This window comes from Argopecten irradians, chromosome 2 (assembly GCF_041381155.1).
Source record: "Argopecten irradians isolate NY chromosome 2, Ai_NY, whole genome shotgun sequence".
NCBI lineage: Eukaryota > Metazoa > Mollusca > Bivalvia > Pectinida > Pectinidae > Argopecten > Argopecten irradians.
Genome location: NC_091135.1, coordinates 37,806,910 through 37,831,457, shown reverse-complemented (window position 1 = coordinate 37,831,457; position 24,548 = coordinate 37,806,910). Strand labels below are relative to the sequence as shown.

General features: G+C 33.9%; 1 protein-coding gene across 1 annotated transcript; it reads right to left on the bottom strand.

Annotated features, from left to right (window-relative positions):
- Positions 1–1,830: 1,830 nt before the first annotated feature.
- LOC138315382 (phosphatidylinositol glycan anchor biosynthesis class U protein-like) lies at positions 1,831–22,865 on the bottom strand. Its single transcript, XM_069256367.1, has 12 exons — positions 22,712–22,865; positions 21,137–21,201; positions 18,980–19,051; positions 18,120–18,182; positions 17,765–17,868; positions 16,744–16,844; positions 16,314–16,411; positions 15,880–16,037; positions 15,152–15,295; positions 14,167–14,291; positions 12,960–13,102; positions 1,831–6,001 (listed from the first exon to the last, which is right to left on the bottom strand). The coding sequence occupies exons 1-12, from the start codon at positions 22,842–22,844 to the stop codon at positions 5,888–5,890; spliced, it is 1,320 nt and encodes a 439-aa protein (XP_069112468.1). The 5' UTR covers positions 22,845–22,865; the 3' UTR covers positions 1,831–5,887.
- Positions 22,866–24,548: the final 1,683 nt, after the last annotated feature.

Here is a 24,548-nt window from a genome sequence, read left to right as displayed (position 1 = left end):
GCTCCCCCCCCCCCAAATGACAAAAACACGAAAATGGGAGCGAAAATGAAATACATGTTAAAAACAGTTTTCTCGTGTGAATTTAATTTCAGTATCTTTTGTGACGTCCCCTAGCTTCAATAACACTGCGACATCGCTGACGCATGCTCGCAATTAAGTCCCGTTTCCGGTTTTGCTGAATGGATGCCATTCCTCTTGCAGGGGCGTTCTATTTTTTTGCAGTAACCTTGGCTGGTATACGCCGGAAGAAATGGATTCCTGTAGCATGTCTTACATGTGCTCTGTCGGATTTAGATCCAAGGAACGAGCAGGCCAGTCCACGCTTTCGACAACTCCATTTGAAGCTCGTCGTCAGAGGTTTAGTAATGCTACGTCACTACGAAATGACTTTATAAACGCCACTAGAACTCGAATATCCACGCAATCTTTGCATAAAAGACTTCATCTGGCCAGCAGGTCTGAGGGCCCGTAGACCTGAGTGACGATTTCCTTAATCGGTAGTCATGCTCAGGCTAAACTTACATGAGCCCGCGATCATGCAAGATGGACTATCGGAGACCGAATTCCTTTTCTGTTCACAGACAAGCAAGTCGAGATTCTGTCTCGACTTCACAGACAAGCGTGCTAAGGTTGTGGAGACTATCAAATGAGCACTTTCATACAGCCAACGTGTCCAAACACGACCGACATGGCGGCGGGTCTGTGATGGTCTGGGGCGGTATAAGTGTCCAAAGTAAAACAAACCTCCATTTCTTCCCGAACAGGAATTTGACGGCCCAGAAGTACTGCGAAGAAGTCCTCGAAGTCTACATTAGACCGTATACTGGTGCTATTGGTCCGGAATTCATTCTAATGGATGATAACGCTCACCCACATAGAACTCGAGTCTCTGACGCCTATCTTCAGAGGAAAACTATCGAACGCATGGACTGGCCTTGCTCTATCCCCGTATCTAAATCCGATAGAGCACATGTGGGATAGTAACAGGAACTGCTACAGGAATCCATTTCTTCCCGCGTTAACAAGCCAAAGTCACTGCAAGAACTTGGATCGGCTCTGCGAGAAGATGGGCATCGAACCAGCAAAACCGGAAACGGGACTTAATTGCGAGCATGCAGAGGCGATGTCGCAGTGTTATTGAAACTAAGGGACGCCACACAAGATACTGAAATGAAAATTACACGATAAAACTGTATTTTAACGCGAACTGTATTTTAACGTTCGAATTTCGTTTTCGTTCCCATTGTCGTGTTTTTGTCATTTTTGGGGGTTCTGTTTCGCAAGTGATGCATCGAGCAGTCGTGAAAATTCCATAGTTTTTCTGTTGGAACCTGTGTTTAGACATCTTAAAGACACCATTGAATTATTTTTTATGAATAGTGTACATTAATTAAATTTGATATACTGCAAAATAAAAGTGATCTTTAGCAAATTTTGATTAGTATATTTTGCAGCATACACATCGAATCGTTTTGGAGTATAATGTTCACACCTGTGATGAAGACTGCGTTCTGTCTGCTAACGATGGAACTTCAAAAATAACAATCAGCTTGAAGGGCTACTCGTGTGTCCGTTGTTGTCCGTATTTAAGGTGAGCTGTACTATATTCGGTGTCTTTGAGCAGTATTCTCTCGTGAGATAGCACTGTAGAAAGGCCAGAATTTTCTACATGTTGTGTTGATCTATACCACAACTAGCCTGTGTATCCAAACACACTGTATCAAACCCAGTACATACATATATTGTACTGAGCATAGGGAGCTCGTCCTGTAATAACTATAGTTATTTATTGTTAATAGAAAGTTCAACAATAACAAACAAACTCAGACAAATGTAATTCATTTTTATTGACAAAACCTTTGTATCAAAATATGTGCGATATTCACAATATCTAAATAAATCCATTCACTATACTATAAATCAATTGATCACATTGCACATTGGTGTAAAATAGTGAATCACAATACAGAGAAAAACTGTGATTCATCAACCACAACTTTGCATAATAGAGGCATAATTAGTTTAACAATTTAGAAATCGATTTTACAACTTAACCACTTATAGCAAAGGAGGTTGATGCTCCGTCAATTTGAAATATAAAATTAAATTATTATATGAATTTCATTATATTACCATTTTTTTATAGAAAAAGGTATATTTTATAACGATATATTAATAGTATTTTATTGGCAAAACCACAATATGCTATCAATATCGTCAAGACAAAACAAGCAAAATACCGAAAGTATCAAACAAGAATTCACCCAAATTTACATTTGAAATAATAATGATCATCATTAAGTCTTGAGGTGAAATGAAACTTGACTAGAATTGCTATTTTTTATTCATAACACCGAAGCTAAGACTAAATTACACGCAGGACAGGACATTAGGGCTAGTCTATACAGGCCCCCTTCACCTCTTGTTTTTAAGTTGTGAAGGGGTTCCCCCATTTTAATACTTACTGTGGTAACTCAATGTAAATGCCTTTTCTTAGTTGTTAAGAAGATTTTGTTATTCGCATTAATTGAATGTTCATTTATTGATTGAACATTAAAGTATTTGAGTTTTTTGTTAGCATAAAATGAAGCAGAGTTCATATGTATGCTTCTTGGACTAAGGTATTTTATATAGTTTAGAAAACACGATGGCATAAATATGTGTTACTGTGCGTGAAAGAGTTGGTTAATTAAAATATGAATATTTGATACTGGTAAAGCTTGTGACAATTGAATGACACTGGCAACAACATAAATTACAAGATATCCTAATATACTTCTCTATCACAAAAATGGATAAAACGAAGTAAAATTGTAGTATCAAAAACCAACACAGGTTCATCAATTGAAAGATAGAACGTTTTCATGACTACTAATTGTTTATAGAAATTCTGAAGATAGTACATGTACTCCTTTTGTCTGATTAAAGTAATTTTTACAATGTATCTTGTAGTTTAATACCTAATAGTATGAGGAATTTTATAAGCATTTATCATGATTGAATAAATATAATGGTGTACGTATACAGCTGAAAAGAACACAAAAGTACTGCAATTGAACTGTATTCATTGTCCCTATAAAGGGGCAGATCACCTCTTTAAGTTTACATAGGTACATATAGTTTATGTCCATATAGTGTCAATAGCGTTTGATTGATCATTTTTGTACTTTAACTAACCTGTCTTCTCATAAATTCCCATACCAGTATAAATTTCATCATTTATACCCCAATAAACAAAGCTGTTACACTGTAATACATGCAGTACATGAGGGATGTTATAACATTGTACTCTTCATCCACTGCAACCAATGATATTGAAAATTAACACATCTAAGTACTATACTTCATGATAGTACCGCCATACAAATGTATTGTGGGTAACCAATCATACAAATGTATTGTGGGTAACCAATCATACAAATGTATTGTGGGTAACAATTCATACAAATGCTTTGTCTGCACAATAACATATTGTTCTGTTTACAGGGAAAATGTTAATGCATATAATAAATATCAAAATATTTAAATAGCACTTTTTATAGCAAAGGAATATAATATAAAGGTAAACCAGAACTTTCAACAAATCATCAAAATCAATTTGTAGTTCCTCCATTGTATATCATGATAAAATAACATGGCAAAGCATAAGTACATTGATTTGGTTTGATTAGTCTGAAGTCCTTTTAACAGTCAGGGTCATTTTAAGGAGGTACCAGGCTAAGATGGTGGAAGAAAGCTGGAGTACCCAGAGAAAATCCACAGACAAATGGTCAGTACCTGGCAACTACCCCACCAGGGATTCAAACTCACAACCCATTTGTCAGAGAGGGATAGCTATATTTCTAAAATATTTATTAAACTAGGAGTTTAATGTAAATATTACACTTGACGTTATGTAAGCAGCCTTTTTAAGCAGAAAAACATTTTGCCTGGAATAGGACGGAAACAAATGGTTCACACATACCATTCCTTTTATCAAGGACTTTTGTTATCTAAAACATCAATTTTAAAATGTTTAATGCCAATCCCCTACAAAATAGTCCTTAATTGCAGTACTGTTAAATGCAAGTGTTACTTTCATGCACTTTATCTAAAAATACATTTACATATGATTCAACTTAAATTATCACATAACTGGCCCATCATAATCTATATACGACGTCACATGATTGTCTCAGTAGACAGAAACGTCACATCCTAGCTGGATTTCTGCTGTTTTATATAGAGACAAAATGAAAAGTTTGTGTTATATTTCTATTAATAAAAGTTATATGATAAATAGAATCTTACACTTGTGACTATGTGATAGGAAATTTATAAAATTTGTAAAATAATTTGATATTCCAGTCACCTAAAGGATCGTGACATATCAAATTATTGATGTCGTTTGATACGTGGCATATCAAATTATCGAAGTTGTTTGATACGTGGCATATCAAATTATTGAAGTCGTTTGATATGTGGCATATCAAATTATTGAAGTCATTTGATACCTGGCATATCAAATTATTGAAGTCGTTTGATATGTTGCATATCAAATTATTGAAGTCGTTTGATATGTTGCATATCAAATTATTGAAGTCGTTTGATACGTGGCATATCAAATTATTGAAGTCGTTTGATACGTGGCATATCAAATTATTGAAGTCGTTTGATATGTTGCATATCAAATTATTGAAGTCGTTTGATACGTGGCATATCAAATTATTGAAGTCGTTTGATACGTGGCATATCAAATTATTGAAGTCGTTTGATAAAGTTCATATCACATAGCCACTCATGTAAGATCCTCTATGTATTTATTGTAACAAGACCTCAAGATTTTTACACTCTTTTATGGTTTTCACAGCTTGTGTATATTTACTACAGATGTCTCATACTATTTAAATTAGAGAATAAATAAAGCATTATAAAATCAGATAAATTGGAAAACCAGCATATTGAGTTCAGTATTGCTTCAGCAATACATGTTCCCTGCCAAACTGCACAACTTGTTAGGATGAAAGGAATTATAAAATAATTTCACAGAATTTTTTTAAATATGTTTGATACAGTAAAGCAAAACTGTTTTCAAAATAGCAGAAATGGCCTTGACCCTGATATTCTTGGTTTCACCGGCACGGTATTGGTAAATTTGATAACAAAATTGGGTAAAGGCTGTCTATTGGTACAATGGCTTAACTTCAACACATTGGAGGAAGGGTAAGCAGAAAGGACATCGTAATGGCTGTGGATGCACTTATTGATGGGGGCTTAATGTCCTTGTTCTGGTTAAATCTGAGCCTAGGATAGTAGCAGTAAGGAGACTGTTACGGGACTGACCACATCTACTGACCACTGGTATCAGCCAGGCATGGTTAAACCTTGCTGATAATGATTGAACAAGAAAGTAAGGTATGAACCCACTTGTCACTAAGTTTCAAAACAATAGAACAAATGGTAGTTCCTATAAAATACCAAAAAAATATTCTTGAAATAAGGTCTGAGCCTAACTTGATCTGTCCTCATCTACTATAGAATAGTAGTTCTGATCACTCGATTTGTAGCTCTTGTGTTTCTGGAAGCTCTTACATCTATGAACTGAATGATCTTCTGAGGAGACTTCTCTACTTAGAATAGCCCAAATCAAGTTGACCTCTGGAGTATCAAATGTTGATCCATAACCTTACAAACGTTTAATTAATTCCTAACTATCATATATCATGAACACAAACTATTGAAATAGTTATGTTTTACTTTTACCAAATCTTTCTTGCTACCAAGAACAATCATTTTCTAACATCCCAAGGAACTCTCAACTCTTTCACCGCATTCTTATCACAAGAGCTTCCTTTAACTGCTTCCTTTAACTTGTAAGATTGTATTGGAGATTTTTGAGATTTCTGTATCAGTCCAGTATAACCTGCCCTTGTGAACCATCAGATGTGGTGTGCTTTTTACCGTGAAGAATGTCATACTCTCGACGGAGGAATGCAAAAAGTAGATCCGTGACCAGAAAGATCTGAAAAATAAAATGAAAGAAACCATATTAGTTATATAGGCTCAGAAAATAAATACAAATCATACACATCTTACATGCTTTTTTTTCCTCCTTTTAAAATTGAATTAATTTGCTGTCTTGGTGTGAATCTTCAACTTTATTTATATTACAGGCCAGAGTAAGCCGTCATTTACTCAATTATGAGCTTTTACAGTACTGCCATTATCCAACATATAGTTTCATAGTGCTTTATTATACATTATGGCATTACAGCAAATTATATTCCTTTTCCCTTTAGTATCACACAGGTAATATTTCTGCGTGTGCATTTCACATAAATTTCATATGAGTTTCACTATTTTTTCCCTCGTTCATGTGAAATTCACATGAAGAAATAAATGTTGTAATATCCACCCTTGGACTATTTCTTAGCAAAATTGATGTCTCTGTTTGTCACAATGGATAGGCACACAGTTAATTTAACACGTGGTAACCCAAATGTGTTAATCTTGCCGAAACTGTTAGAAAACCGCAAATACTTAATTTTTTAACAAGTTTCGGCAGGATTAGCATAGTGGCTTTTATTTTCAGTATTAACCCCGTTAATATTAAGAGTTTTTTCCTCAGAATTCCAATTCGATTGTACGCTACCTTAACAGTATAAATTAAGAGATTCTTCTTCTTCCTGCGTTTAAAGTGTTTCTGCGTTTATATTCCAATATGTTTACAATTCTCTTTTCCCCCAGCCGATTTAAAAATTACATGTACCCTCATTATCCTATTCTCCTATCTTTTGTTGTTTTCTTTCCCGCGTCTCGTATGCATTTTGCACCTTTTTTCGGAAGAGTTCCGATACGAGCGGTAACAAATGAATATAACTGTCTAGGTTATGTGTAAAATATGTGTATATACACGGGGATTAACTATGACAAACAAATTATGTGTTTGATTATGTGCAATTGCATGTATGTATATTCTTCTCACAAATTTGAATTGTTGACGATATTAAAATAAGATCGTTTTCCATAAAATAAATAAATATTTGTTATTTACAGACGTTTTGAAAGATATTTTGGTGTTGCCTTTAATTGTAAAATGCTGATTAAGTGTTATACATAATGATCTGCTTTTCAGGTTTGCTGAATTGATTTGATATACATTAAACGACCGATATCATATTCTGGTAATATTTGATGTACTTTGTGGCACGTATAATTCCAGTATTTATTTATTTCCGCGTTTATATTCAATGTTTCTGCGTTTATATTCAATGTTTTCTGCGCTAATATTAACACATTTCGTCGCTTACATCGAGCGGGCGCGCCGAGCCGTGACGGCCGAGCACACGGCTTACACGGGTAAACTTTACCTTGTGAAACGAGACTTACAGTACGTACAGCCGCCAGCCGATTGTACCTGTAAAATAATTATGTTTACAATTCTCTTTTCCCCTTTAAAAAAACATGTACCATAATTATCCTATTCTCCTACATGTATATTTTGTTATTTTCTTTCCCGCGTCTCGTCATTTGAGCTATGCATTTTGCATCTTTTTTCTCACAATTGTTTTTTTTTTTTATTTGATATTACATAATTACATGTTTGACTTAAATAAACAATGGTGATATACTGTCTTTGCTAATTAGTCAGTGTTATGGTAAAGGTTTTTACTACTACCCTAATTACGAGGCCATGCCCAGGCCTATGTTATTACAACGAAGCGAACTTAGCTTGGTCATGTATGATTTCTTTTGTGTCGTCAAAGAGAGGTACTCTGGATACGACCATAAGGAGAGTAGTACAGGGAGCTGTATTCATCGATTGGTTAAATGATAAAACGTGTATATTTCTTCATATTCCAGCTTACACATAATGGTAGTGAGGTTTCGACGAATTTTTTAAAATTATTATTTCTTTGTCGATTAACTTATTGAATCTGAAACTTAACGACATACATTAATTTTTTTATACGTTTCTGATTCAGTATGCATTTTTTATACTCGTGACGTCGTTACACCTAAAAATATCTTTAAAAGGTTTTTTTTTTACTAATATTACTATCACTGGACAATATTAAAAACGTCTTTAAAAGCAACTGGTTAGCTGGGGATATTTGTTAGATCTATGTACAACTCGTTATAGGAAATGACATCGGGATATACCGATGTCTGTATTAATCATCATATCTTATTTCTAAAAAAAGAGACACAAAAGTGAAAATAATATTGGTTTGAATAAATATCCTGATGAACCGTCATGGCACGAATCGAATAAAGCACTAATAAGAAGGTCACATAATAACAGAATTTTCATACAATTTTCAGTTTAAGAGCACACCTTTCGAAACCCAGTTACTGGGAGTTATCATAGCTGGCATGTTATTTATTACACCATAAAATACACATTAACATGGAATATTGTGTCAACACAAACCGACCAACGGCTAGCATTTTTTTCAAGGCTATATTTAGTGCGTGACGTAATCGATACACAACGTCACTATAATAAACATAAAATATCATATGAACGATCACTGTGCTATATATTTGGTAAAAATTATATACTCAAAATGCTAATCAACGAAAGACAGAGACTAGATTGTCAGTGAAGTTTGGGAAGACCCTTTTTAACCCAGTACACTTTAATGGGGGTTTACAAAGAATGAACTTTACAAAAAAAAAAACACTTATTGCCAGTATATGTTCTTCTCTCTCTGTCAGGTGAATTATATTACCTGTACATACACCTCTCAGGTGTACTGTGTACCGCACACGTGTCATCCGACTAATTAACTCCACAGATAACGGACGCCGTGGACAAATTTAGCTATATTGCTTGCCCTATTGGGGCCATCCTGACACCACGGGTAGGAGCTAGCTAGCGGTACCCTGCGGGGTTACGAAGGGGATGCGTATGCATTTTGGGGAGCTCGAAGTGAGAAAAATGGCCTACGATAGTTGTATACACTTTTTCAATGCGATCATATGTGTATGATTTTTAATACCAGAAACACAGTCATACAGCTACCTAATAATTTAATGAGACCATAGTATATATAGTTTCATATGTAGTGTATGTCTAATTTCTGTGAGCACTTTTTCACACCGCGGTCGCTTATAATATGATGATAATATGATACTAAGGATTTTTGTCTAAAATACATCCTTGATGATACCAAGGACGTATGTAAGGTGAATAAGTGACGCTGGGTTTTGGGCAAGTACGACGTAGGAGCTTTTGCGTTTGTGTACTGACCGTGACGTTGGGCGACGACTGATTTTCCGTTGATATCCGCCGGCGCAGCCTTTGATGTAGCTTGTGGGTGCGAGGGTTACCGTCTTACTTTCTGAAGCGTCATTTCATGAGTTGTCGTATTTTTTAACAAAAATTTAAGACATATCTTCTAAATCTTCCGTCCTTAAAGCAAGTACTAAACGTTGAGAAATTTTATTAACTTTACATTGGTGTTTCGTTGGACTCGATTTACCGGTTCGTCTAGCGTTACGCGTGGTGTTTAGTAGGGTAAAGAGACAGTTCTCACTTATAAATCCTTGATGATACTTTTGACGATGTTGGGATACAAAATGGGGGTGGTTTCAGTACCAAGTATTTATGAATTGGCATATATAATACATTCACTTGACTTTATATATATAATCATTGACACACACGCCATATTGCAAGTCAGCAATTTTAGGAGATTCACGTAACAGTACATCCGGGTACTCGGTAATCTGTACACATTTACATTTTTATTATGATAAAATGGTGCGTTAGTCCGGTAACTATTAGGCCTAAATCAAGTTCAAAAAGTGTTAATAAAATACGGAACACGATTACATATATACAAGGATTTATAAGGATTTATAAGCATTTATAATTCCATGATATATTTAAAGGATTTGTGCAGTCAAAAGTGATAATTTTAGTTTATGCTGGAAATGGCTTTAATAGACCATGTAGAAACCTCTCCGTGCCGCGCGCGACCGGAATAACCTGTAAACCGCCGATATCGAGGTCAAATTTTCTGACCGCCCGATTATGCATATTTTCTAGCCCTAAACCGTGTGACGTCACAATAGTCCGTGGCTTATTGCTGTACTTTAACTGATGTGCTATCACTTACATCGACGGTCACAGGAAAAGCGATCAAAGATTTTTTTATGATTACTTTTGAGTGAAGTTAATCGTACAATAACTTTGTCTCGAATATAAATAACTAAAAGAGTGAAATTCGATGTTTCAAATACTCTAATTTGTGCTCTAATAGCAGGTATCTTCTAGTAATTATGAAAGAAAATCCACACAGAAATAAAAGTTTCCGATTTTTTGTCGAGGAGTTCAGCAACGAATACGCTTTAATTAAATAATATTTTCCTGTAGTCTGTATCTTTGATACATTGTGAATTGCAAAGTTTGTGACTGTAGAATGAAATTTTACGTAACAATTGAAGAAATTCTTGATTAAAGCATCAAGGATATGATGCTTGACATACGTACACACCGATGATTTATCATTACAAACATTGTGTTGTGTGTTGATAACCGAATAAATCGAGATACATTTATTACAATACCGTAAAACGTTTCAACATGTGTTAGAAAGAATTTACTTTCGATATTATAAAAGATCTAAATATTGAGATATTAAGCAAAACAAACTATTTTTTCAGACCGTGCGGTCGCTTTCAATTTTTAATCGATATACTAGTAGATACACCGACATTATAGATATATAATTAGCCATGCCTTTGGTTTGATGGTTATGTAATACCTTGACCAGGATGTTGTTTACCTGTACACAACGCCATTCATCGAACTCACCTGTAATTACCTGGCCGCGGGCAATTTGCTATTCAGTGGACTATATCGGGTATTTGCTATTGTCTTACTGTCAATCAGGTTAGGACATCCGTTAATTGGATTGTGATTTGAATTATGGAAACCCCGTACATCTATGCTCTAGGTTTTTTTTATTGTCACCTCCATTTTTAGAATGAAGATGTAAAAGCAAATGGAAATAAAATATACCTGATCATACATAGGAATACATATTACATACACACATATATATATGTCGTACGCAGGTAAAACAAAAATGGAAGGTGACTTATTCAGAAACAAAAATGGTTCTAAGAACTAGTTCAACTAAAGGTTTAACCTTAAAAATTATTCCAGTCTAGACTGTAATTACGGAATCGTGGCATATAGCAATCTCCAGTAATTTCTAAGGTATTAGTAAAAATTCTAAGCATGTATTTTCACCGTTTCGAATCTTAATGTACATGTATAGTCATACAAGAAGAGTTTAAATATCACTTAGTATATTTTTAAAAAGGTACAAGATATTATATCTATTTTTAATGCCTGTATACGAGTAATTTCAATTTTCATTTGAACACTGTATGTGGTTACTTTTTGGATTATACGATAAATGTTCATATATCATACTATTAAATCTCGGTATGATATACAAAACGGTCGACAATGAATATACTATTAAGGATTTAGTATAATTTTGAAATAATGAATTTAAATCTACACTTAAACTGTAATATAGGAACATATATCAGAAATACCATTGATGTATTTCTGCTTTTTAGTAAACGTTATGGATAAAGTTTCAAAGGCAACAATATAGATATACATATTATTTTCGGTATAAGTTCGGTACTGTAACTCCAATATCACATAACTGATAACCGTCCACATTTTATTTTTACTCAAAAACGGTGCCGTGTTTGCATCATATCGTTATAGCAGAAGTTTGAATGAAATAAAAACACGGATTCTAGATATATTCATGCCAAATTTTGGGATTTTACTCGTAAAAAGATAGTGTTACATTATACTTTTTTTATTACACTGAAATTTACATCATATGCTATCTAAATCTCAGTCCAGACTGATCCGAACATCATTTTGATATCGCTATCAAATTGGACTGATTATCTAATCTAAAGTTAAATATATGCTTGTTTGAATTTTTGAAGTGGTGTAAATGGAATGTTTTGAAACTGAAAATATCTACATCATAAAGCTAGAATAACCATTTACTCGAAAAACTCAAATTGTAGATCTAACGTATACGTATATATGCTGTATACATGTATAGTACTAGACTTACCTTGCGTCACGGCTCGGCGCGGCCGCTCGATGTAAGCGACGAAATGTGTTAATATAAACGCAGAAACATTGAATATAAACGCAGAAACATTGAATATAAACGCAGAAATAAATATATACTGGAATTACGTGCCACAAAGTACAGCAAATATTACCAGAATATGATATCGGTCGTTTAATGTATATCAAATCAATTCAGCAAACCTGAAAAGCAGATCATTATGTATAACACTTAATCAGCATTTTACAATTAAAGGCAACACCAAAATATCTTTCAAAACGTCTGTAAATAACAAATATTTATTTATTTTATGGAAAACGATCTTATTTTAATATCGTCAACAATTCAAATTTGTGAGAAGAATATACATACATGTAATTGCACATAATCAAACACATAATTTGTTTGTCATAGTTAATCCCCGTGTATATACACATATTTTACACATAACCTAGACAGTTATTCCTGATTTGTTACCGCTCGTATCGGAACTCTTCCCGAAAAAAGGTGCAAAATGCATTTGTGTACATCAAAAATATTAGAATCGAAATAACAGTACATTGTGGTTGACATTCTGGGTTTGAAGTTGGTTGTCAGTCTCTCTAATCCTTCAAAGGAAGTTTTTAACTGACCTGCGATTTAATTGTCAGTTTTTTTCTCTCCTGAACTGCCTTCAATTAACTATGAGACAGTCCAGGGGTGGATATAGCAACAGTGAAAGTAAACACTGGAATATCAAGGATGTATTGCCTGTGATATAGTCAATATTTGATGAAATTTCTTTTATTTCATTTGTCATTGAAAATTTACCCTTTCTGGTATTACTACTCCGTACACAATATCAATACTTACCTCAGCTAATTGGAATGCCAAAGAAACGGCGTAGTAAAAATTAGCATTAGCACTGCCAGCATATAGCCACAGGTGATGTAGGATCGGAGCAAACACCGTCGAGCAGATGAAAGTACAGGTCACAAGAAAGGTGTTACGCATGTCTAAAAGCAGAACAAATTTAATGTATTAAGGATGAAATTTATTGATTTGGAAAATTGTAGAAGAAATGTGTATCAAAACTTTGTTGAAAGATATGATTACAAAATAATTAATTTCTGTATCAAGAAAATGATATCTCTAACATATATTCTCACAACAATGTTTATATTTATTGCAATGTTCTTCATACACACTCAATACGTAGTTCACTATAACTAGTGCTACTTATGTACCAATATTTCAATACTATTTTATCACATAATCTGCCAGATATCCAGTGATTTTGTCCGTGTAATATTTTTGCATTTGTCACTAGTGTAATATGACCTGGAGTGATTGTCATTGGCTAGAAATTCATTGTGACGTCAGACAGAAACAATGAAATGACGTCGGGGAAAATGATGCGACGTCAGGATTATGAGGACGGCAGAACAAAATGCCAGCCTCTGCTGGATTTTCGGAATACATTTTGACGTGACATTCTCTGTTATGTAGGAATGTGATAAAAAGTATCTTAAATTTGTGTTCATTTCATGAGATTTTATGACACTTGTCTCAAAGTTTCAATTTTTGCTCCCTATGGCTCGCAAAAATAAAAACTTCTTAGACTCGTTTCATAAAATCTCATATGAAATAAACACTCATGTAAGATCCTAATGATTGTATATCAAATTATATGTAAATAAAGAAAGAAAATTAATACGATTAAGCAGGTACAAAATGTACACTGTACCCATACCTTTATACAAAACATGCATCTAATAAGGTAAACACACTACTGTAAGAGTGATTTCAGTAGACTGGCAAGGGCCAGGGTTCGGCATACAAGACATCCAACCTCTATGTGTAATGGCGGACAGTAAGCAAGTTTGAACATTTCACATACATTTCACTACAGTGGGTTTTCTGGCATATCACAGTAAAACCAAGTAAACTAACCTCTGTTAGAACTGGTTTGTTTCTGAAATATGTGCAAATTTTAATGTATTCTTAGACCGACTTGTTCCTTTAATAGTCACCTCGGAATTGATTATTGCCGTTTTTATAAAAGTACCCGGACACTTACATGAGAACACATGTTTCCATAGGGGTAATAAACACAGGAAGAGGCCCACATCAGCAAAGCTAGGATAGGATTTAAAAATGCCTATCAGGAAAATCAGCAGGTACATGAGAAATACTGGATGTTCTCTACAACAAAAAAACAGAATCTTACTCTGATGCTATGGCAAAAAAACCCACTGTGGTAACAAAGTAAAATGGTATAAGGTGTTACAGATGTCCTTATTATAGTTACTTTGGTATGTACATAACAGATGTCATAAGGAGAGGTGACATATTGTGAAATTTCTACTGTATTTCTTTACACATATTGGAATGTGTAGTATTAAATGGGATTAATTTAGAGAAACTACAAGATAGCACTGATAGCTTTTACTTTTTTAATTGATATATTAATTGACTTATTACATTTATGACACAGTGTTTGGCTCATAAAAAAAACTAGTGTGATCAGTTTCAGTTGCTTGGCGTGTGATTAACCACACTACCTCTATCACTAGTGTGGACTTTTTTTTTTTGTTACAGTTCATGCGAGAAGTACCATAAAAGTGGAATTATTAGCTGCATGGAAATTATTGCTAATTTTACTTTCATGTAAATAAGTTATGTAAATAACTAGGATAAAGATGTGCAGCACTAAAATATCAACACCACAAACAGTTTGAATACTGACATAGTGAAAATATTTCCACATTCAAAAATATCCATGTTTTACACTATCGGAGGGGGAACAACTCTTCGATATAGACATAACCAATCCTAATCAGACAGACTTTATTGAACATTTGATGTTAGTAGAGGACAACAGACACTTATCTGATATTCTTATAAATTAAGCAAATTTGATATTAAAACATTAAAAAGAAGTGTTATGGAATAAGATGGAAAATAAGACGTTAGATGATTATAAGACAAAATTTCAATACTTAATACATTGTATTTGAGATTTTTTTTTTTTTTTCTAAATCAGAACAATGTTTGTTCCGTACCTGAGTTTGATAGATAGTGGAACTGTGTAGATGATAACGTTGATTTGGAATACGCAGATGAAGAATGTACGGAAATGCTCGAACATGTTGGTGAAGAAGTACCAGAACACTCCCAGGTTTGGGGTCAGATCTGGTACAGTTAGCCTGTTAACAAATAGGTGAGAAATTGTAGATAATTGTCAAATTGTCTTCTTAATAATATATTTATCATCCTATTTTAAAGAAGGAAATAAGCACCACTTTCAATTTCCTGAAATATAGTTAGATAAGACAAAGCGTATTGTGTTTCAAGCCTATCTAGATACAGGGATATAGCCACATGAATTGCAAATCAGTATACCATGACAGCTAGGCTAAAGACCCAATGAAAAAATCCTGCTTCTTACTCAAAAACTAACAATCAACATAGGTTAACGTATTTACCAAATTAGTGCCTTCATCCCTATAAGTGCCCCTCCCCCTTTTTTGAGGCTTAAGTTTCACTTACATAGAATTACATGCAGACTGAAAACAAGAAAACTGTGTAGGTTTTTTTATTGATTTTTTTGGCAAATTCATTTGTGGCTTACCTTGTCCTATACTTTCATGAAAGGCTAGTCCAACTTTGGTTCTGTTAAGCACCCTCTCATTTGTTTTATTTTTAAGTGCCCTGGATACATATAGGATCAAATATAGTAGGTATTAAATCTTTGTTTTAGTGTATTATAGAACAATGAGTATGTACATACGTAAATCCATAAGTCGAGAACAGGAACTGCCAGGACTCTTCTAAGTAGGCTGATACTCCAAGAAAAGCAGCTAGCCAGGCCAGGGTGATGAGACTTATCTGTGTGTAGCTAAACAGGGCCTTGTGGTCAGTGTAAGACTCAGAGGACGGGTTGCCACGCTGTTAGATAGCAAAACAAAAATTATAACATGTTGTGACAATAAATGGACACAAGCACATCCATATTTCTTGTACAAAATGATAACAGAAGATAATACCTTTGTAGGTAGGTATCCATTGTAACATTATTATTTTTTGAGTGAAAGTCACATCATTTTCTCTGAAAAGTATGACATTGATACTTAACCATAAGGGCAGATAAAATACCATGTGAAAAATATTAAATTTACTTTTGGTTGAATATATTTGTAGAATATACATAACTTGGAAACTAACCTGGTAAAAGTAAATGGCCACTGGAGCTAAGAGGATGAGTGGATACATTGTGAGGTATGATGATAGTGCCAGAAAACATCCACACATAATTTTGTCTCCTGTCAAAATAGAAAATTAGACTCTGGTAAATATATACTGCCAATATGCATGTATAATCTTTATTCTTAAATCATTGTGTTATCAAATCCACCGCTGTCAATAGGATATTAAACGGCAAACAAATCTTTAGATGCCTGTAAGACATATATAAATGTGACTAATCATCTATCAAATATGAAATCAGACAGGATGTGAAACAATTGCAAAATACCAACATGGTTGATACATTAATATGCCCATGAAGACATATTTAGACTCTTCAAAATCAAAGAGTAGACCAGTTCATTATGAAATTGCAGGGGTGAGTATCACAATAAGAAACATAGCATACCTTTCAGTAAGTAATACAGTGTAAAAAGAATTGCCATGTTATCAAAAATGGCGGTGGATCTGGCCAGGCAGGCTGCTATACAGTAAGGATTGAAAGCATGACTGAAAGATCAAATAAGTGCATTAGTTCCATAAATTCAGCACAACTAGTATTCTATATATGAATAATTAAGATGTAGAATTAGACAATCATATGAACTATTCAAAGTTTTGTCTATCAATTTTGAATCTCTACTCTTGTGTGGAAATAGGAGAAGAGCGTCAATTTTTTAATTATTATACTTGAAAAAAAAACCAATGGAAAATTTGAAGTAATTCTTAAAAAAGTTGTTTTAGGGTTTTGTAAAACTAACAGCTCATTGATATATTTAAGATGCTCCACCGCTGACAAATGGTATTTTTTCACTATCAAAAACAGCAGCAGACAATTTAGTATTTTTCTTCAGTTACAAAAGTTACTTACTTTACACCATTACCGCCTTTGAAAAGTTTGAGCTTCTAATTTTACTTCAAGTTAAAAATATAAAAAAAAATAATTAATTGCAACCCGAAAAAATTCTGTGGCACTATATCCTATATGGAATAAAGTACTGATTGCCCATGACCCAAAGGCAAAATAAATTATTTTATATTATTTTTGTGTTAATTAGACTTATGAATACACGATTAAACACTAACTATTGTTCAAATGATGAATATCATTTATGCTCTGTCGGCGGTGGAGCATCTTTAATGTATGCTTAAATATAAACATAGCTGTAATATTGTAGCTCTGGAAATTTCTAGTTATATAATGGTGTCAGCTTAAACGTACAGAAGTGTTATGTATATATGCCCAAAGGGAATTTTAACAGAGGTTTGAGGTTTTGTACTATCCTCCAACAACTCCCCGTGCAAAAAATAAAAAATTAAATTAAAAAAAATGCTTCAAAAATTTCTGTTACAATGCCCTGAGGGACAGCCCAATATAGTCTAACATTATGAATTTGCTCGAAATTCCAAGTTTTATTTCAAGTGCTTACGCTATGGTAACAAAAAACTGGATCGTTTGTAAATCTTCTTTCCTCAAGATAAGGCTTTCCACATCTGGAGCATAGTTCTTGACACTGCGAGCCTGGTGTACTAGCTAAAACAAATATTATAATGAATTTGTGTTAAAAATCATTCCCATTATTGGATCAACAATTGAAATAATGTTTCTCAGATTTATAAAACTGATTGAGAAACAATAAGATTTAAGTACAGATACTTCAATTTTTGGTTTATAATCACCGGTAGCTTCATTTATGATTTCATTCCCTATTGAGCGCAAAAGGCTTAAGTTCATAAAAACACATAATATTTGAATAATTTTTTGAAAAAAAGAAAACGTTTTACCAGATAACCTCCAAATAGCTTTGTTATCTTCAGCAGAAGGATTGCACACACCAAATCAAAAGCCTGGAAAAAATGAGTAAGGTTGAGTATAAACATATGTCATACTGGTATAACATACAGGTGTTTCATACACATATGGTATTGGAATACATGTAACATACAGGAGTAGCATACACCTAAATGCATTAAAACGTGAAATAACTATGAGTTTTTCCAAAGATAATCTACATTAGCAATATAAAATTCAAGATGGTTGCATCAGTCATTTTGTTTTCTGATAAGTTTACTGACATTGTGCATGATCACTTATCATACAGAATACAATGTAACCACATACCTGTATATATTATGTGAAATAAATAACAATATATTTTATTGAAAAAAAACATATATCAAAAGAACATGTTGCTCTAAAACTAATATTTAATTAAGTGTTAAAGAATACTTACAAAACAGTATCATTGCATTAACTTTTTGATCGGTATAATTACTGTCTCGATAATAGTAGTTAGTTTTGCACAAAAACATTGTTGTTACATAATTGACATACCACGGTATATACACTGCCCTCCAAAAGTTCTGTTACATTTGTAAAAATTTGCAGATAATTTACTTCAAAGAAAACTATCGAAAAAGAAATTACCTAGTAATGACTTAGAGAAGATAAATAAGTTGATAAATAATCTATATACTGATGTCTGTATTAAAAGGTCTACATATTTCTGTACTTTTTGTATATTTGTAAAACTGCACTATAACAGAACTTTTGGAGGGCAGTGTATATTGTTGTAATATTTAACTAGATGTATTTTATTTATCATTTACAACAAGGGAATACATATAATCATGGCAGGACTCACCACAAACATCAAGTTAATGCTGTTTTGTGAAAACTTGCTCATAAACCCTAACAACCTCAGCATCAAAGGCGTCTGAAAATAATAAGGCAATGATTTAATTAATATCAATCACTAATTATACAGTAAAACATGGTGATAACGAACCTCTTGGGTCCAACAGAACCACTTTGTTGTAAGTGTAACTCGTTATACACATATTACAGACATCTTATAGGAACCTTGAAAGGGAATGAAAATGACAATGTTTATAACCATGGTTTTATTTAAGAGTTATAAACATGCTTTACTATAGCTATATTCCAATTGATGATAGACATAATAAACAAGGGGCATATTAAAGATTAAAGGCTGAAACTCTTCTATCCCCAATTTCTCAAAACAAACTTTAACTCATGGTACATAAATTTGTTACAGCAAACATGCATATGCCTTTTATCCTTTGAGACACATTAATATGTCATAATTTACATGTAAAAGACTCACAAGTTCATGTAATATGGGATACAGTGTTGATTTTAGAGGCGTCATATGATGTAAAACACTGTTATATCAACTCTTCTCCATAAAAGGGGAGGGCGCTTATAGCGGAGGGGTGCTAATTACAGCAAATATGGTAAGTCAAATTTTTTAACATAAGTTATATCCTTTGTCTGCACTTCTGTTTTGAGAAATTGGAGCCTACGGTAATCAAGTAATTATAAGCTAAAATCTATAATCATGCAGGTACATGTGTATACTGAGATTCATTTAGATACAACGTTTTGGGTTATATCTTTAAAATACATACTAAATGATAATTGATTTAGAGGGACAATTCAGTCTAAGTCAAAGAGTACATTACTTTGCACATATTTCGGAAACAAATAAGTTCTTATAGAAATTAGACTAGCTGGTTTTACTGTGATATGCCAGAAAAGCCCACTGTAGTGAAATGTAAGTGATATGTTCAAACTCGCTTACTCTCCGCCATTACACAAAGTGGTCGGATGTCTTGTATGCCGAACCCTGGCCTTTGCCAGTGTAGTAAACTTTGTTTTTCTAGAACTACTCAAATCGCTCTTACAGTAGTGTGTTTACCTTATTACATGCATGTTCTTGTCTAAAAATAATTTCATCAACTCCTCAGTGGTGTGTGACATTGGCTCGAGTACAGGTTAGGTACAGAGTACATGCTGTACCTGCTTAATCGTATTGATCAATGATTTGGAATTTCAATAGTATCAATCAAAATACATAACAATGTCGTGAAATTTCTCAATATTTCTTGTTATATGTTTCATAAGGAATGTAGAACAATACATTTATGTCATATTTTGCTTCATGGTTATGTAACAGAATTAGCCTCATTTCATGAATTGTCCTTTTAATCATTTATTTCTGTTGTTCAAGGTTTAAATCACATTAACATGCAAAATATATCCCTTATGTTTAGTACAAATCACATATTAATTTGACACAAAAGCCATGAACAGCAATTGATTGAAAGGGAGATAACCCATATAAAAAAATCATTATAAGGGAGATAACTCAAATTACTAAATACATAATTTTTGATTACTATTAATCAAGGATTTATACGTGAGAAGGATTTGTCACTCAGGGTTTTGGACGGATGCGTCGTGAACGTTTTTGTGTTTGTACACTGATCTTGACGTTGAGTGACTACTGTTTTCCTTTGATATCCACTGGCGCAACTTTTCATTTAGCTTGTGAGTGCCATGCTTACCATCAAACAGGCCTGCATTTCATAAGCTATCATATTTTCTTTATGGAAATTTAAGACATTTCATCTAAATCTTCCGTCCTTAAAACAAGAACTAGACATCGTGAAATTTATGAAGCTTTACATAGGTGTTTCTTTTGACTCAATAAGACAAGTATTTGTTAATGCTGTAAATGATTTTTATTCCCGCTTCATAGGCTCCTCGCATAGTGTAAAGAGACAGTGACGAATCCTTCTCACTTATAAATCCTTGTATTAATGTAGCATTAAATTGTAAAATATGGGTGACATCTTTTTTATTAATTCAACATGCTTTGGGATATACAATGAAGTAGCTTAAAATAAATCATATTTATGAATTATATGGGCAACTGATTGTTTTAGAAATTGAGAAAATCTAAGATGTATTACAGGTTCAGACTGCATGTACAAACCTCATGAAAAAGGTCTCCTGAATATGGGGAAATAAAACTCTGTTTTAAAGATATGCCTTCCATCGCTAGAATAGAAAAAAAAATATATCAGTACATCTTACCATAAAAATAAAATTATTATTGTTACATGTACCAGTATATACATATAAAAGACATTGTACGTCATGTACCTCCAGGTGGATATAACTAAGATGATCAATAGTGTTTCCCACAGCCCCAATTAACATCGTGCTGTGCCGTGCCCTTTTTACCTGAAGCCATGCCATTTTCAACATAATGTACCCGATGCCATGCCCCTATTCCCTGACGCCCTGCCCTGTTTTTCCTTACATATAGATAAGTTTTATTAAAGTGTTACATATTTTAAATATATACATTATCATCACACACTTATATATAAAAAAAATTAAAATGTCCAGCCGAAAAAGACTTGCAAGACACTATGTTTAGCAATAACTATGAGCATCGATCAGTATCCTTATAAAAAGAATGCTTTTGCTAAAATATTCAACAAGTAAAAATTGGCCACCACTTTTCCAATGTTATCATTTGCAATGAGCACTATTAGTACATATATGCAATAGACCACAGGCGTCTGCATCTGGTTTTGGAAAAATAAGATATCCTACCTCTACTATGTTCATACAGTAGGGGTAGGTTGTTATAAGAGCGCATCTCTCTGTGCGTCAGAAGGCCGCGTAGAGCGAAGCTCTACTAACCATACCAAGTGTGTGAGCATACAGATTCCAATACATCCCAGTACCCCTTGGACTTTGAAATTGTGTCCCGCGGGAAACGTCTCGCGCCTCCATGTAGGCAGCCATGTTTTAATTCTCGTTATCAGCACAACGAGATTTGTAATTTCTGTACTAGACTAAATGTGTTATCAGTATACATTTTAAAATTACTGTAAGTAGTTTTAATTTACACATGTACAAGAACAACGCAATAAAAGTACTGGTCCAATATAAACTGTGCATGTTCTCAAGAGCACGGCACCGTCAGCAGTGACGTCACAAAACCTGACACCAAAGATGACGGCACAGATTTGCGCGTATTTTTGATAGCATCTGCATCTGATAAAAACAAGATTGAAGTATATTGAACTATTCCATTTGGATTATTTTGAATTCTTTCTAACTATCGATATATATATATAGTATGTGCATGTCAGTGAAATATTTTATTGTTAATCTCGTAGAAAAATATAGACAATATAAAGTTATGATGTTATAATCTTTTACATGTAGCTGCGCTCTTCTGAGGCTTTGCCTTAAATTCATATTATTTTTATCAAACCAGAAACAGACGCCTGTGCATAGACCTTGTGTGTGTATTACCAGAAACATATATATTATTTATTATGTATAGTTTTGGTATTACAGCTGAAGTCGGTCACTAAGTAGGAAACAATAACCTGGCCTTTCAATGAATTTTGTGATTAAAGCTAGTGAGCATTGTTTCTAAATAGCATGCTCCATAATTGTAGAAAGGGATCAGCGGTTATGTATTGATTTTCTGTTCATTTGTTTTTTATGTTAACAGTTGAGCCAAGTTTTAACGCTAAAGTCATACCCCTCTCCCATGATGTTACTGGTGTGACAATTTCTGTTCTCGTTGAAAGCCATTCTGGTAGAAACGACCTATAAAGCCAAAGTCGAAAGATTACTCCAGCTATAACACAAACCAATGTTTGCAAAGCCGCCATTCTTGTTTCCGTGTCAGGGTCACAACAGCCCAGCTAGAACAGAGCACCAGGTAGGTATACCTATCGACTAACAAAATTTAGGACAGTAAACAGCTTGATCTGAATCTTTGCGGAAAATTAATGTGGCTAATATATTTATGAATGAAATTGAGAATTATCATTTTACAAATGTTTTTTTTTATATACTTATGAGTCATACTAATTAGCTACAGTACAATACAGGTTTGTAACAAGATTCTGTTCTGTTACAAATGATGTCATCATCGTATTTAATACTATTTAATACTACAATGTATATACATGTACATTTGTACATTACCAAGCTCATATGCAATACAACATAGTGTGGACCCAATATATAGATTTATATATGAAATGGTCTCATATCTGAAAATATTTATTTTACTAGATCCATATCCAATCTTTGTAAAGTGATTTAATTAAAAAAAAAATGTAATAAATGTAGGTGTACATATACATGCACAGCAACATAATGTTTTAGGCAAACCTTGACAAAATACTTTTGAAACATTACATCGTGTCTACATTTAACTAATATTGTGGCCATTAAAAGTTTCTCATCATTATTACGTACTGTAATCTAACATCATATTGGATAATATTTCAATGTCTATAAAACAATGAAAAAAATACAAAGTTTGATAGCCTTATAGGAAGAATGGAATTTGAGAGAATAAGGTAATATTTTGATGAAATGGGAGATTTGGGTAGATTTGGGTGAGATTTGGGTAATTCGTTGAGCCGTGTTTCAATGAATATGCATGTATACATTTAATCCCATAATTACATGAGAGTCGACTGGCCAAAGGACCAAGGTGAGCTTATGTGAAACAGTGACATCCGGCGTCAGCCTTCACTCAGAATTTAACAAAATTTTACTATTAGCATCCTTATGGGATACTGAGTGAAAATTGTACAAAAAGTTGGGCAGACCCCCTGGGGGCCTGAGGGGCAAGGCCAAATGGGGTCAATTTAGCTATTTTCATATAAACGACTTCTTCTCTGAAACGAAGCATGGGATAGCACTCATAATGCAATGGTAGCATCCTTATATGGTGGGGATTCAAAATTGTACAAATGATGGGGCTGACCCCCTGGGGACCCGAGGGACGGGCCAAAAGTGTCCATTTGACTTTTTTCATATAAATGACTTCTTTAAGCACGGGATAATACTCATAATGCAATGGTAGTATCCTTAGAGGGTGGGGATTCAAAATTATACAAATAATGGGGCTGACCCCCCAGGGGCCTGAGGGGCGGGGTCAAAAGGGCCAATAAGGCTATTTTCATATACTGCGGGTAAATGACTTTTTAGGTCACCTGACCATAGGTCATGGTGACCTATTGAAATAGCCTTTTGTCCGTCGTCGTCCGTTGTGCGTCGTCCGTTGTGCGTCGTGCGTCGTCCGTCGTGCGTTAATTAACTTTTTGTTGTGAACACGATAACTTGAGTAAATGTGAACCGAGATTGATGAAACTTAATATTAACAAGATCTCGGACGAGTTCGATTTTCAGGGTTGCTGGGTCAAGTTCAAGGTCACTGCTACTATTTTTAGAAAATCCCTATCAGCACTCTAGCAGCTTCATTCCATGAGTGATTTTGATCACACTTCACACATAGACAAAGGATAATAATATCTCAGACAAGTTTGAGTGTGAAGATTGCCAGACTAAGGTCAAGG